The following is a 15,367-nucleotide window of genomic DNA, read 5'->3' on the forward strand; positions in this document are numbered from 1 at the left end:
CGCTTAACTCGTTCGACTTTACGAACATACCCAATGTTAACTTTACATTCCAAAGATAAAGTTTTTCTTTTCTTGTTTGATATAGAAGAATTAGTTCTACTTCGTTTGGATGACAGTAGAGTCTCTCGAGTCTCCGTAGATATAACAAACACAGAAATAAATAACACAAAATAAATTGTAGCTATGTGTGGATTCCGCATGACACATCCGAACATGTAAGCTGAACAATAGTGTGGGGGGAGTGAGTAATCAAGGGTTGCGTGGTGCTCAAACAAAAGACGAATCAACGAGATTTGAAAATCGCGTAACTCCGGGTTCACGCAAGTCGGGGTATTACTGTATATGATGATGTAGAAAACTGTTAAATTTTCTATTGTGCAATTATTTTACTATTTATGTAAATTGATTTAAGTTGTATTTTCTAGGTTTTTTCTTATATTTCATACAATGTGATTTTACATTTTGTAATATTCACTTGTGTAAAGATTATGAAGTTGCTTTAAATTGTATCATCATTTATTTATAAAAGATTTTAAAGATCTTTGACAGAAAGGAACAAATGAGCTTTTTTTTTTTTATTAATTAATGATGATGATTAATTTATTTTTGTATTCTTGCTGTAGTGTATTCTCTTGAATGGCATATTATTCATAAAAAAAGTTTTCATAAAAATATTATTTAAAACACTAAACGACTTCCAACAACTTAACACTTAGTTGAGTAATAACAATCCATGAAAACCTGTTTGTGCTTCAGGTGGTGACTGAAGCAGTCACCACCTGAATCAGACCTAAGTGAAGGTCAAAAGCGTTTGTGGAGTTAGTTAAGGACATAACACTTGTACAAAAAGGTTTTCGTGGATTGTTATATTATTTAAAGTTATCTTTTTATTTAATATACCTTCTATTTTTTATAATTATATTATACATAATTTTTTGTATTTTAAAAGTTTTTGCTCTCTTTTACAATAAATTTATCCATATATTTTTTTCATATAATGTAATCTATAATGGTAATACAGTAAAACCTCATTAAGTAAAAGTTTAAAAGGCCAAAAAGTCTTGATTAAGTTAAGTTTCGAATGAATGAGTTTAATACCTAATTTTCTCAAATTTTTCTGTGGCCATAAACTTTCTGCAATTAATCTGTTTTTCATGAATCTGTTCACAGAATGATTACAAAATTGTATACAGTTTATGGGTACTTTTGAATGCATTGTCAAAGGATCCCCTTCTGACCCAATTAGAATGCCAATTTCAGTCAAAGGATGTTGATTCAAGAATGTAATGGTATGGTGTTGTGTTAGGCATGGAGCTGTAGTGTTTATCTTAATTGCCTATATTCACATGGAATATAAGAGAAAATGAAGATCACAGATGGTGGTCCTATCAAAGAGTGGAATGTACACAAGAAAAAAGATGATTTAAAAATACTGACAATTATATATATAGACATATCAAAGCTTGATATTCATTATAAAGCCAAACAATTGCCAGATTCAATCAGACTACTTTCCTGCTGCTATTAATAATTAAATAATTTGGAACTAGAGGCTCTAGTGTCAAATTATTTAATTATTAATAGTAGTGGAAAAGTAGCCTGATTTAATCCAGCAATCATTTAGCTTTAGTACTGACAATTTCAACTTAATGAAGTTTTGCTATATTTCATAATTGATACACCACCCATCATCTATTTACATATCATAAGTTTGTATATTTTTACTTCTTTTCCCAATTGTTATGGTGCAGATGTAAAACTCACTTCAGCTTAAAATTAAGCTAAAAAAATTCATCAAAATGTTCATATTGTTTTTTCCATTATCCACATCAATCAGAGACTAGGACTCACAGCCAAGGAAAGTTTCAGAATAATTCTTTATTTATGCTATGAATTTTGGGTGACAACAATCCAATTACCCGTCCTCAGGCTAAAATTAAGATGATTAGAGTTATTTATCTATTAGATGTTAGAAAATATAAAACCAAATATATAAATACTAACTAACCTTTAAAATTTTATTTTTTTTAAGAATCACTCCTAAACCATCGACAGATTCACATTCTCATTCAGCTAATGTTAGTTTATTGGTTAAATTGTACATATGTACAATTCAACCAATAAACCAAATAAACTAAATAGCCAATAATATATACTGATGAACTAACTAACTACCCCAGATATTCATATATTATGTAAATCCAGTTGTTTATATAGGTGAAACAGGGAGACATCTTCTAAGTAGAATTAAAGATGTGAAGCGGCATTGTAATTAAGATATAACTAACCTTTGTGGTTCAAGCATTGTAATGAATATAAATGTACTATTGATTAGAAAAATATAAAAATACTTTATAGAGAAAAAGACCTGTATTTATGCTGATTTAAAGAACATATTACAATAATTTTTCATGTAAGAATTTTATAGTTTTACAAAAAAATTTTTTAATTTCAGATTTGTGTGCAGATTAAGTTAAGTAATGCTGGGCTGACTAAAATAATCATATTCACTCCATTCTATCTCATCTTAAATAAGTCTCAGGTAAAGTAATGTTTTTGAAAATTATCATTTTTCTTAATTATCAGAATCTAAGATGTAAAGATGACAAAATTGTTTAAGATCATGACAAATTGATAACAATTTTCTATCAGTTTATATTTGAAATTTAGTATTTCAAACATGAATGTAAGAATTTTGAAAACTAACTTTAAAATACATTTTTTAATAAAAATTAAGCTTTAAATGTTTTTGTGTTATGGAATTATTAAAATATAATTTGAAAACAATGGCAGTAGGAACTCTATTTGCAGCAGTTAAGTTTTACAAAACTGCTATGAGCAGTGAAATCATAAACACAGAAAAGTGAAATATATTTTTAAAAAGTCCATCAACAAGTGTAACTTTTCCAACAAAAACATTTAAAATTGTATGTGGTGCCATCTGTTATGATACTTTATTTTTAAAAAAATTTTTATATTATTAAGTTGTTCTAAAATGGAAAAAGCTTAATTTTGAAGTTAGAGATGAGTTTTATAAAAAAATTTTAAATGCTGATAATGAATAAAATCTTTGTTAATGACCCTACTGGAGATGTGACACACGAGCACCCTTTATCTCCCCACCCCATTGACTTTAAACCACCAAAATTTAATAGTATTAATTCCAGTAATACATGAATCTCTATGCAAAATTTCAGAAATTTTTGAGGAAAACAAAAACAGGAGTTAAGCTACAAAATGGGTAAACAAAATCGTTCCCCCACACAAACACACACTCTGATTTTATATTTTTATTTCTTGTCATTTCTAGGTCTCAAGTCCAAAAAATTTAAAAATATTCAAAATTTAAAAATATTGTTATTTAAAACAGGTGGGAAAGTATGTCAATCAGTAGAAAAATAGTCATTTTTCTACTGATTGACATACTTTCCCACCTGTTATAAATAACAGATGAGAAAGTAAAAATAAGGTTAAGGGATTAAAAAATATATATAATTATAAAATAAGAAAAACATTTTCATACAAAGATGTTTTACTACCACATTTCCAGTCTGCCTGTATTTCTTAATATATCTTATGACATATCCACTTACCACAAAAGTGCAAGGAACACATTGCTGAATTTCCTCTCNTTTTTTTTTTTATTAATTAATGATGATGATTAATTTATTTTTGTATTCTTGCTGTAGTGTATTCTCTTGAATGGCATATTATTCATAAAAAAAGTTTTCATAAAAATATTATTTAAAACACTAAACGACTTCCAACAACTTAACACTTAGTTGAGTAATAACAATCCATGAAAACCTGTTTGTGCTTCAGGTGGTGACTGAAGCAGTCACCACCTGAATCAGACCTAAGTGAAGGTCAAAAGCGTTTGTGGAGTTAGTTAAGGACATAACACTTGTACAAAAAGGTTTTCGTGGATTGTTATATTATTTAAAGTTATCTTTTTATTTAATATACCTTCTATTTTTTATAATTATATTATACGTAATTTTTTGTATTTTAAAAGTTTTTGCTCTCTTTTACAATAAATTTATCCATATATTTTTTTCATATAATGTAATCTATAATGGTAATACAGTAAAACCTCATTAAGTAAAAGTTTAAAAGGCCAAAAAGTCTTGATTAAGTTAAGTTTCGAATGAATGAGTTTAATACCTAATTTTCTCAAATTTTTCTGTGGCCATAAACTTTCTGCAATTAATCTGTTTTTCATGAATCTGTTCACAGAATGATTACAAAATTGTATACAGTTTATGGGTACTTTTGAATGCATTGTCAAAGGATCCCCTTCTGACCCAATTAGAATGCCAATTTCAGTCAAAGGATGTTGATTCAAGAATGTAATGGTATGGTGTTGTGTTAGGCATGGAGCTGTAGTGTTTATCTTAATTGCCTATATTCACATGGAATATAAGAGAAAATGAAGATCACAGATGGTGGTCCTATCAAAGAGTGGAATGTACACAAGAAAAAAGATGATTTAAAAATACTGACAATTATATATATAGACATATCAAAGCTTGATATTCATTATAAAGCCAAACAATTGCCAGATTCAATCAGACTACTTTACTGCTGCTATTAATAATTAAATAATTTGGAACTAGAGGCTCTAGTGTCAAATTATTTAATTATTAATAGTAGTGGAAAAGTAGCCTGATTTAATCCAGCAATCATTTAGCTTTAGTACTGACAATTTCAACTTAATGAAGTTTTGCTATATTTCATAATTGATACACCACCCATCATCTATTTACATATCATAAGTTTGTATATTTTTACTTCTTTTCCCAATTGTTATGGTGCAGATGTAAAACTCACTTCAGCTTAAAATTAAGCTAAAAAAATTCATCAAAATGTTCATATTGTTTTTTCCATTATCCACATCAATCAGAGACTAGGACTCACAGCCAAGGAAAGTTTCAGAATAATTCTTTATTTATGCTATGAATTTTGGGTGACAACAATCCAATTACCCGTCCTCAGGCTAAAATTAAGATGATTAGAGTTATTTATCTATTAGATGTTAGAAAATATAAAACCAAATATATAAATACTAACTAACCTTTAAAATTTTATTTTTTTTAAGAATCACTCCTAAACCATCGACAGATTCACATTCTCATTCAGCTAATGTTAGTTTATTGGTTAAATTGTACATATGTACAATTCAACCAATAAACCAAATAAACTAAATAGCCAATAATATATACTGATGAACTAACTAACTACCCCAGATATTCATATATTATGTAAATCCAGTTGTTTATATAGGTGAAACAGGGAGACATCTTCTAAGTAGAATTAAAGATGTGAAGCGGCATTGTAATTAAGATATAACTAACCTTTGTGGTTCAAGCATTGTAATGAATATAAATGTACTATTGATTAGAAAAATATAAAAATACTTTATAGAGAAAAAGACCTGTATTTATGCTGATTTAAAGAACATATTACAATAATTTTTCATGTAAGAATTTTATAGTTTTACAAAAAAATTTTTTAATTTCAGATTTGTGTGCAGATTAAGTTAAGTAATGCTGGGCTGACTAAAATAATCATATTCACTCCATTCTATCTCATCTTAAATAAGTCTCAGGTAAAGTAATGTTTTTGAAAATTATCATTTTTCTTAATTATCAGAATCTAAGATGTAAAGATGACAAAATTGTTTAAGATCATGACAAATTGATAACAATTTTCTATCAGTTTATATTTGAAATTTAGTATTTCAAACATGAATGTAAGAATTTTGAAAACTAACTTTAAAATACATTTTTTAATAAAAATTAAGCTTTAAATGTTTTTGTGTTATGGAATTATTAAAATATAATTTGAAAACAATGGCAGTAGGAACTCTATTTGCAGCAGTTAAGTTTTACAAAACTGCTATGAGCAGTGAAATCATAAACACAGAAAAGTGAAATATATTTTTAAAAAGTCCATCAACAAGTGTAACTTTTCCAACAAAAACATTTAAAATTGTATGTGGTGCCATCTGTTATGATACTTTATTTTTAAAAAAATTTTTATATTATTAAGTTGTTCTAAAATGGAAAAAGCTTAATTTTGAAGTTAGAGATGAGTTTTATAAAAAAATTTTAAATGCTGATAATGAATAAAATCTTTGTTAATGACCCTACTGGAGATGTGACACACGAGCACCCTTTATCTCCCCACCCCATTGACTTTAAACCACCAAAATTTAATAGTATTAATTCCAGTAATACATGAATCTCTATGCAAAATTTCAGAAATTTTTGAGGAAAACAAAAACAGGAGTTAAGCTACAAAATGGGTAAACAAAATCGTTCCCCCACACAAACACACACTCTGATTTTATATTTTTATTTCTTGTCATTTCTAGGTCTCAAGTCCAAAAAATTTAAAAATATTCAAAATTTAAAAATATTGTTATTTAAAACAGGTGGGAAAGTATGTCAATCAGTAGAAAAATAGTCATTTTTCTACTGATTGACATACTTTCCCACCTGTTATAAATAACAGATGAGAAAGTAAAAATAAGGTTAAGGGATTAAAAAATATATATAATTATAAAATAAGAAAAACATTTTCATACAAAGATGTTTTACTACCACATTTCCAGTCTGCCTGTATTTCTTAATATATCTTATGACATATCCACTTACCACAAAAGTGCAAGGAACACATTGCTGAATTTCCTCTCTTTAAATGATCTAGCACTTTAATTTTGTCTTTGAGAAACCAGGGTTGTTGAGTTGGAAAATGATATTTGATGGAGTTGAATCATTACATTTTCACTAACTTCAACCTTGATATAAACTTATAATCTATTTTTTTGTTTTAAGTTTAAGTCTGAAAAGTAACCTGATAATTCATCTACAGTTTGCCATTTTAAAGGTATGTTTACATCAATATAACAGTGTTGCAGACTGCATTTTGTTACCTCATTATGAACCATAACCCATGCCATTTTTGTGAACAGAGAGACAATCATTTTTGATGAACATGGTTTTGTGCAATCCACTGCAATACTTTCCATAGCATTTGAACAAACCACTTTGTCTAGTAAACATGGAATTAGCTGCAGCTGCTTAAAGTGTGTCCACACCTATGCTACCTTTAGGTATGCTTTCATAGATGTATAACATGCTATCCTTTGATGGTTCACTGAAAAACCAACAAGAAATACCTCAATAGAGCCTGCCAAACTATTTTGCAAACCTTTGATTGACATCAAACATCATACTGTAGAGTCTTTTGCTATGTCAAAAACTGGTTTATCAAATGATAACAGCATTGTGACATTGTTGCATAGATGTGAACATTTAAGATTTTATAAAGGATTGGAGTTCAAACAGTTTTGTGTGTTATCTTGACAGCCCTGAAAGAAACATCACTAGTTTTGGTATTTTTGATACTTTGCCACTAAAATCTTACTGTTTGTATACATGACATTGTTGATTTGCAAGGATTAAAAGAAAAAGTAACTAAAGTTTGTAAGCAAAATATACACTGACATTCACAATTCACACTAATATAAAACACAAGTGTTTAGCATATGCACTTATATAGATAGCAAAATGTAAGAAATTGAGATAGCATCTGATCAAGCAATCTAATTGACAATACAATTTGTAATAGAAAGTGTTTAAGATAAAAATATTAAAAATAATTTAATTTCCTCTTTATCTGTTATTTATGGAAATTATTTACTATTTTATCTATTTTAATTATTTTTGTTAATCTTTCTGCAAATAGGCTTTTTTAGCTTTCAAATTTGAAAAATTGTTTTACAAATTCAATATTGAGAATATGTGAATATCAGCTTCTGTTGCATGTCTTGTATTCATTACCCATTTAGGGATTCTGACTCATGCTACATCTATATTACAACAAATAAATAAGTATATAAATATATATATATATATATGTATATTAAAATATATAAATAAAATATACTGAAGCTGCAAAATTGTCTGTGTTCTGTTGTAAAAGGTCATCTCCATAACTGAAAATTGTTTTTAGACTGGTGGTTTATAACAACGGAACACAAAGACAATTTTGTAGCTTCAGTAAATTTTATTTATATATTCTAATGTAAATAATGTTAGTCAAGATTTGATTTTAAGTGTATATACAGTATATATAAAAGAAAAATGCTTTCATGTATAATATGATGTTAAATTAATGTACAAATCTCATCTTGGATTTAATAATATAAAAGTTGCAGGATGCTAATAATGGTTATAAGATTCAAAATTTTAATTACATTTTATTTCTAGTTATATTTTAAATAAAGTAGTTGTACAGAGTTGTTATATTAAACACAAGGCATTTAGAAAGAATTATTGGGCCAAATGAAATTATTGCTGTACATACTGGCCATGGAATTTTGATTTCACAAATAAATAATTTATTTCCAAAATTTTATAATGGGAAATTTGGCCCTAAGGTCACAGCAATTTGCTTATCACATAAACAAAATATGCACTTACCAACAAACCAGCAAGAAATTAGATTTAACTAATCATTAAACAAACATTTTCAATGGTCATTCTCAGGTTTTGACATATTGGGATGTTAAAAGAACTATTAGAATCACATGAAATGGTGTAGATCAACAAAAGAAACATATTTCAATAACTATGCGACAGTATGGTCAACAAAGTAATTTATTTTGCATAAAAAGTACAGGTTTTTATATTAGATATCTAACTCCACGGTATTATAAAATAAAATACAGTAATACTGCGCCAGGAGTATCCAGCAGAAGCATTACAATCAATAGATGAGTCCTTTTTACTGTACCTGTTACTTATAATAAGGTCCTTACCAACATCTGTAAAGAAATATCCCACTTTATGAGTAACCAGGATCGCTTACAGGAGATCTACAGTTTTCTCTACTATTAGAAACAATAAGGACCAGTTGGACCAGAATTGTATCCCAGGATTCTATAGTATCCCTATTAACAATTATAGGGTGAACTGCCACATTGGATATTGGAGCTATCGCAATATATTATGAATATATTGGAGCTGCCGCAATGGTCTAAAAATGAGGATCAAGGAGCATAAATACATGATTCAGAAAGGTCTATCTACTACTGCATTGGCCTCTTTCACCGTTGATAACCATGTCCAAGTTAAGTTTGATAATGCCCAATTACTACAATTTTGTGATGACCCTGACAATCTGAAATATCTTGAACAACTGGAAATATTTAAAGCATTTAGGAGGGGGACAGCAATTAATTTTAAAGAAATGGACTCATTAACAGCCGCATGGAGGGCGTGCTTTAACATACAATAGATCTTGGTCAAGTTTGGTTTTTATGTTTTATATAAACTTAGTGTTTTTAAAACTGGAAGCCAGTTTGAAATCTAATTTGTTAAATGCAACATTGAGCATGGACATTTTCACAACATGCAAACTTTTTAAAATTTTTGGAATTTACATTTTTTTTAACATTCCATTATGTCAAAACCTGAGGATGACTATTGAAAAAAGATGAAAAAGTTTGTTTAACAATTAGTTAAATCTAATTGCTTGCTGGTTTGTTGGTAATTGCATATTTTTTTTGATTGTATACCAGTAATATCATGGTGATTGTATGCTTATCACATAAGTTGTGTAAGAACTTTAGGGCTTATAATAGGTTGCAAAGTATGCTCAATATAGATTAGTAATATGTCATGGTACTTACATTACCTGATTGCACATTACTCATTAAACATTACTATTCAAGAAGCAGCAATGCTATTTCCTCACTAAAGGAATTACAGCATTTAAAGTCCTTGTGAAAAAGTCCTTTGATCATTACTAATCTCAAGAAAATTAATTTGAAAGTTTTCCTCAAAACAGAATCTGAAACCATGAAAGAGTCACAAATTGCTGAACTGGCAAAATCGGAAGTTGTGACTGCCTTAGTTGAACAGCAAATGAATTCTGAAGGCATCTGTAGTGTTCATGCCATATCATGGCAATTAGATATTCCCTACCTATAGTTCAAAATATTTTGTGACAAATGTTGCAGTTTTACCCTTATGGGGATATCTCAGTCATAAATTGCTTCCTGGCAACTATACTCTTTGGAAATCCTTTGCCATGTCATTCATAGCTCAAATGGTGATTGACAATTCATGGTATGGCAAGTTCTAAGGATTGATGAAGTCCATTTTTACTTGAATGGTGTGGTGAACACTCATAGTGATTATGTTTGGTCTTCGTAAATTAAAAACGAAAACAGCTCCTCGAAAGGATATAATTACCACTAAATTTACTAAACTTTTTCTGCCAGCGTGTAGGCAAGTTCTACTTGATCTTTACAACCATTTTTATAAAACATTTATTATTTTCTTACTGACTGTCTANTGTTAGGTATAACGTTCATCTGGAAACAGTCTTATTATTTTTTAAGAGTAATATGTACTTACTTTTCCTCTATAGTCATTTCATTTCTTGTTTTTACTAATATAAAGAATTTTTGTCCATTATATTTTGTTTGTCTATTATTTTCCTGTTATTTTTATGAATTATTTATACATCTAATAATTTCTAATTCTTTGTTAGCCCACTTAATATTTGTGTGTGAAATGTGCTTTTTTTCCTTTCTTCCCTCCTCTCTCCTTCTATATATGACTTCATTGAATAAAGTATAAGCATCTTCGAATTATCTGTTTTTTTTTATTCTTATTCATTTTTTCATAGTGCTTGGTTTTATGTTATGTGTAAATTCACTGTTAGTTCTTCTCTGAATAAATAAATTCACACTTACAATTGTAATGTTTACCAGGAGCATGGTTATCCTTCTAATTATTTTGGTTTTATGAATATTAAACATCTGCTTTCAACTATATTTTTTATTTCTATTTTCAATTTTATTCTTATGTGTGTTTCTTTATTTTTCCTTATCACTTTTTATGTACTGTACAAGTGGAAACTGTTATATTTATACATTACACCTGTATATACAAATTGGAAATATAATTGAAATCAAAATTCACTTATCTGAAATCAAATTTTTTCAAAGTTTTGTAATACTGAGTCAAATTATTCATTATAATTTTATTTAAATACAAGTGTAATGTAAAAATTTTTTTGTTTAAAATATATTTGTTTTATTTATTGGAACAATATAGTAGTAATTAATACTGTTATTGCTATTTTTGATGTACATATCTGTCTACATTGCTTCCTAAAGATCCTGTTTTGTCTAATAGTTCTCAATTATTTTGTTAAAATCTCATATTATTGATTCTTTTATAAAATAGAGCATGATTGACTGCAAATTCTAGAAAAAAATTATGGAATGTAATATTTGTTGAGTAAAATAAAGATAAAGATTCAGGAGAGTTTTGAGAATCATTTTTATATTGTTCATGACAGAATGAAGGCATTACAAAAAGTTGTTTGTCTCATATAAGGAACATTTTGAATAAACTGAAAATAAACTTTAATTGGATCTTGTTAATCACAAAAATGACTTTGAAAAAATTTTTCTATGTGCAGTTTGATATAGTTTCAAGTTAGATCATCTCATTCATAAAACAAATCTACTAATGATTTGCATAAGTAAATTGCATGATTTTAAGAATAGCATTATACAGGATGTCTATAAAGTCTCTTTACAACTTAAAAAATTTATTTCAAAGGCAATTGATAAGATATTTTAATCAGACTTATTCTATTGTACTCAGTGGTTTTCAAAGTTTTTAATCACATTGCATTATGTGTAATCAAATTTTTGGTTTATTTTTCTTCCACGAGAGATCAATTAATGCATATGTGTTGACCTTGACCTTTTGACTGAATATGTGGCCCCACAACTGCAGGACCTTGAACCGAACATCATGTTCCAGCAGGGTGGTGCCCCACCAGATTGGGGACTGCATGTTCATGACTTCCTTGATCAAACATTTCAAGACCATTGGATTGGAAGTGATGGACCAATTTTATGGCCACCACATTCACCAGATATCACACCTCTGTATTTCTTTTTATGGGACTTTGTTAGATATCATGTATTGAAAAAAGATAACAGATGCAATAGCAACCATTGATGAGGCTATGCTACAGTGAATATGGTGAGAAGTCGAATACTGTCTTGATGTGCTTCATGCGACTAATGGTGCCCATATAGAGGTGTATTAAATGAGGTAGAAAAATTTTGAAAACCATTGAGTACAATAGAACAAGTTTGATTAAGATATCTTATCAATTGCCTTTGCATTAAATTTTTTAAGTTGTAAAGAGACTTTATGAACACTGTATATTACAGTATAATGACACTATTGTATATATAGTAGTTTAGTCTTCCTTCATAACTATCATTATCATAAAGTCAGAAGTTCATGAATAAATTATCATTTACATATTTAAAATCCAGTGAAAATTTTTGTCATATTTTGAATCTTAAAATCTAATAAGAAAATTGGAAAACAATTTATTTTAAATGCAGTTAAACTTCATTTTATAATGTTGTCTTTATAAAATTTGTTTATTTTCTAGTATAACTTGAAATCTGTTTGAATATTTTATTTTGTGAAGTTTGTTGACAAGTCAGACTATTGTCTTAATTTCTTTCTATTACTATATTATTTTACTGTAAACAATAATAATTTGTAATTGAAATAGATGCACATGAACTATTTTCTAGTTTTTATGTCAATGTTCTTTATTTTAGTTTCAGAACTGTTGCTTAATCTGTAGGAATTATTCTCAACTTGTAGTATGCAGAACTGAGATTCCATTGTATACATAAATTTTCTCAACAGTGACATTGGAAATAGTCATCAACTTTACAAGCACTATGGATCTCTTTAGGAAATAATGGTATCATATGTTCTGTGAATTGTATGTCAATCCAATGTTGTTATATACCATTCTGTTAGGTATAACGTTCATCTGGAAACAGTCTTATTATTTTTTAAGAGTAATATGTACTTACTTTTCCTCTATAGTCATTTCATTTCTTGTTTTTACTAATATAAAGAATTTTTGTCCATTATATTTTGTTTGTCTATTATTTTCCTGTTATTTTTATGAATTATTTATACATCTAATAATTTCTAATTCTTTGTTAGCCCACTTAATATTTGTGTGTGAAATGTGCTTTTTTTCCTTTCTTCCCTCCTCTCTCCTTCTATATATGACTTCATTGAATAAAGTATAAGCATCTTCGAATTATCTGTTTTTTTTTATTCTTATTCATTTTTTCATAGTGCTTGGTTTTATGTTATGTGTAAATTCACTGTTAGTTCTTCTCTGAATAAATAAATTCACACTTACAATTGTAATGTTTACCAGGAGCATGGTTATCCTTCTAATTATTTTGGTTTTATGAATATTAAACATCTGCTTTCAACTATATTTTTTATTTCTATTTTCAATTTTATTCTTGTGTGTGTTTCTTTATTTTTCCTTATCACTTTTTATGTACTGTACAAGTGGAAACTGTTATATTTATACATTACACCTGTATATACAAATTGGAAATATAATTGAAATCAAAATTCACTTATCTGAAATCAAATTTTTTCAAAGTTTTGTAATACTGTTATGTTGTGATATCTGATTTTATATATATATTTATACTTAGTAGATGTATTTTTTATTTTTTTTTTTCCAGACTGATATTGAAATTCGTGAAAATACTGATGATGCATTATGGTTATTAATTCCTAGTAATGAGGTAAGAGAGATATTTTGTGTAATAAGATCGTGAATATAATTAAAGTTTATTATATTACATATCTGTTTAAAAATTAAAACATTTTTCTTAATTTTAAAATAAATATCTGTTTGACTTATTTTATAAATTATACTATTTAAACTAAATAACAAATCTTTACCCTATAAATTCCAAAAAAATACTTTTTTAAACATTTTTGAGTCTCTTTATCAGAATCTAGAATTAAAAATTTTTGCAAGAAAATTAAAGGTTTGATTCAAGGTGAACAAAATTCCACAAATACAAAATGTTTATGAAGCAATTAACAACACAGAAAGACTATATAGCTTTAATCATCTATTTAATTAAGAGAAGAAAGGATTAATACTTAGAGAAATTCTATAATTTTAATTTGTTTTTAGAAGTTTATTTAGTAATTTTAGTACAAATTTTATTAATTTTAGTACAATTATGTAGTTATTTTAATCTTTGAAATTTAAATGAACATTTAAATTCAGATTTATAGATATAACTATAGTAAATCAACATGTAGTAGTAGTAAATTTTCACATCTTAAGGTTAATATTTAAATATTTTCTTAAAAGAAAAATTTTACATTTCTTATTATGAGCTTTGTATTTGCTTTTGATATGTGAATTGAATGTTCTGTTGTTTCTCAATTAAGAATACTTGAGAATGAGGTAAAGCACACATGAGCAACCTTTCTATAGTAATGAACCATATTACACTGTTCTAATGAGAGCTTGGATTGAAACACAAAATATGTAGAATATATTTACATATAATCAAATTTTAAGATTCAGAATATATCAGCATTTTAATTTTCTTAATTATTTCTAAATATAATATTACATGTGATCAAGATTAAGATTGAAAATGTCTAAAAATGTTATTAAGATGATTTTGTTACTGGATAATTAAGGTGTTGATATATTTTGTAGGATAATCTAGTTTAACACTCACTTATTCTATATGTAAGATTATAATATAAATAATACATTTATATAATTTTTATTCATTTAAAATTTTAGACAAAGAAAATGTGTGTGTTTTTTTGTGTGTATATATAATATATGTATATGAGCTTAATTTTAGTGAGAATTTTGGCATTGCTCATTTTTACCAGTTTTTCAATATTTCAGAAATCATAGCTGCAGCTTGAGTAATTCAACTTATTAATTATAATTGGCTGTTTCCTCACATAGCCAACTCTAATAATTTGTAAAGAAAATGTGAATACTATAAATAATTGATATTCAGATGTATTGATTATAATCTTACAACTTTTGTTTACTAGAAACATGGACTTATAAATTACTTATGACATATCAAAATCCTTAATTGTAATTATATGTATTATAGAAAAAAAATCACTGAGAGTTGCAGGTTGTCCATAGCTGGAATAATGCATATGAAAAACATTACTGATTTATAAGTTTTTGAAAGTTTTGGACTTCTAAATAGTAAAAGTAATTTTAGTTCCAAATATGTAAAGTTGTTGAATATTTGAGACTGCTTTATTAGAATAAATTCTTTAATTAAATTGCTTTAATATAAATTGATTGCTTCTTTAATCAGAGTCACAAAATAACAAATGAGAAATAATCAATCTGATGCAAAATTGATGAAAGATTATAATGCAATAAAAACTTGAATATTGTTGAAATGTTAATCTTTTTA

General features: G+C 27.2%; 1 protein-coding gene across 1 annotated transcript in view; it reads left to right on the plus strand.

The window, feature by feature from the left end:
• The window catches only part of LOC111622618 (vacuolar protein sorting-associated protein 13-like), a 435,263-nt gene that overhangs the window by 314,803 nt on the left and 105,093 nt on the right, over nucleotides 1-15,367 (plus strand). Inside the window, exons 62-63 of the mRNA XM_023365028.1 lie at nucleotides 2,456-2,542; nucleotides 13,625-13,687. Of these exons, the coding sequence (XP_023220796.1) occupies nucleotides 2,456-2,542; nucleotides 13,625-13,687 (150 nt within the window). The remainder of the gene's footprint in view (nucleotides 1-2,455; nucleotides 2,543-13,624; nucleotides 13,688-15,367) is intronic.

The sequence above is a fragment of the Centruroides sculpturatus genome, unplaced genomic scaffold, assembly GCF_000671375.1.
Source record: "Centruroides sculpturatus isolate CEXI.00-Female unplaced genomic scaffold, Cexi_2.0 scaffold106, whole genome shotgun sequence".
In the NCBI taxonomy this organism is placed as follows: Eukaryota; Metazoa; Arthropoda; class Arachnida; order Scorpiones; family Buthidae; genus Centruroides; species Centruroides sculpturatus.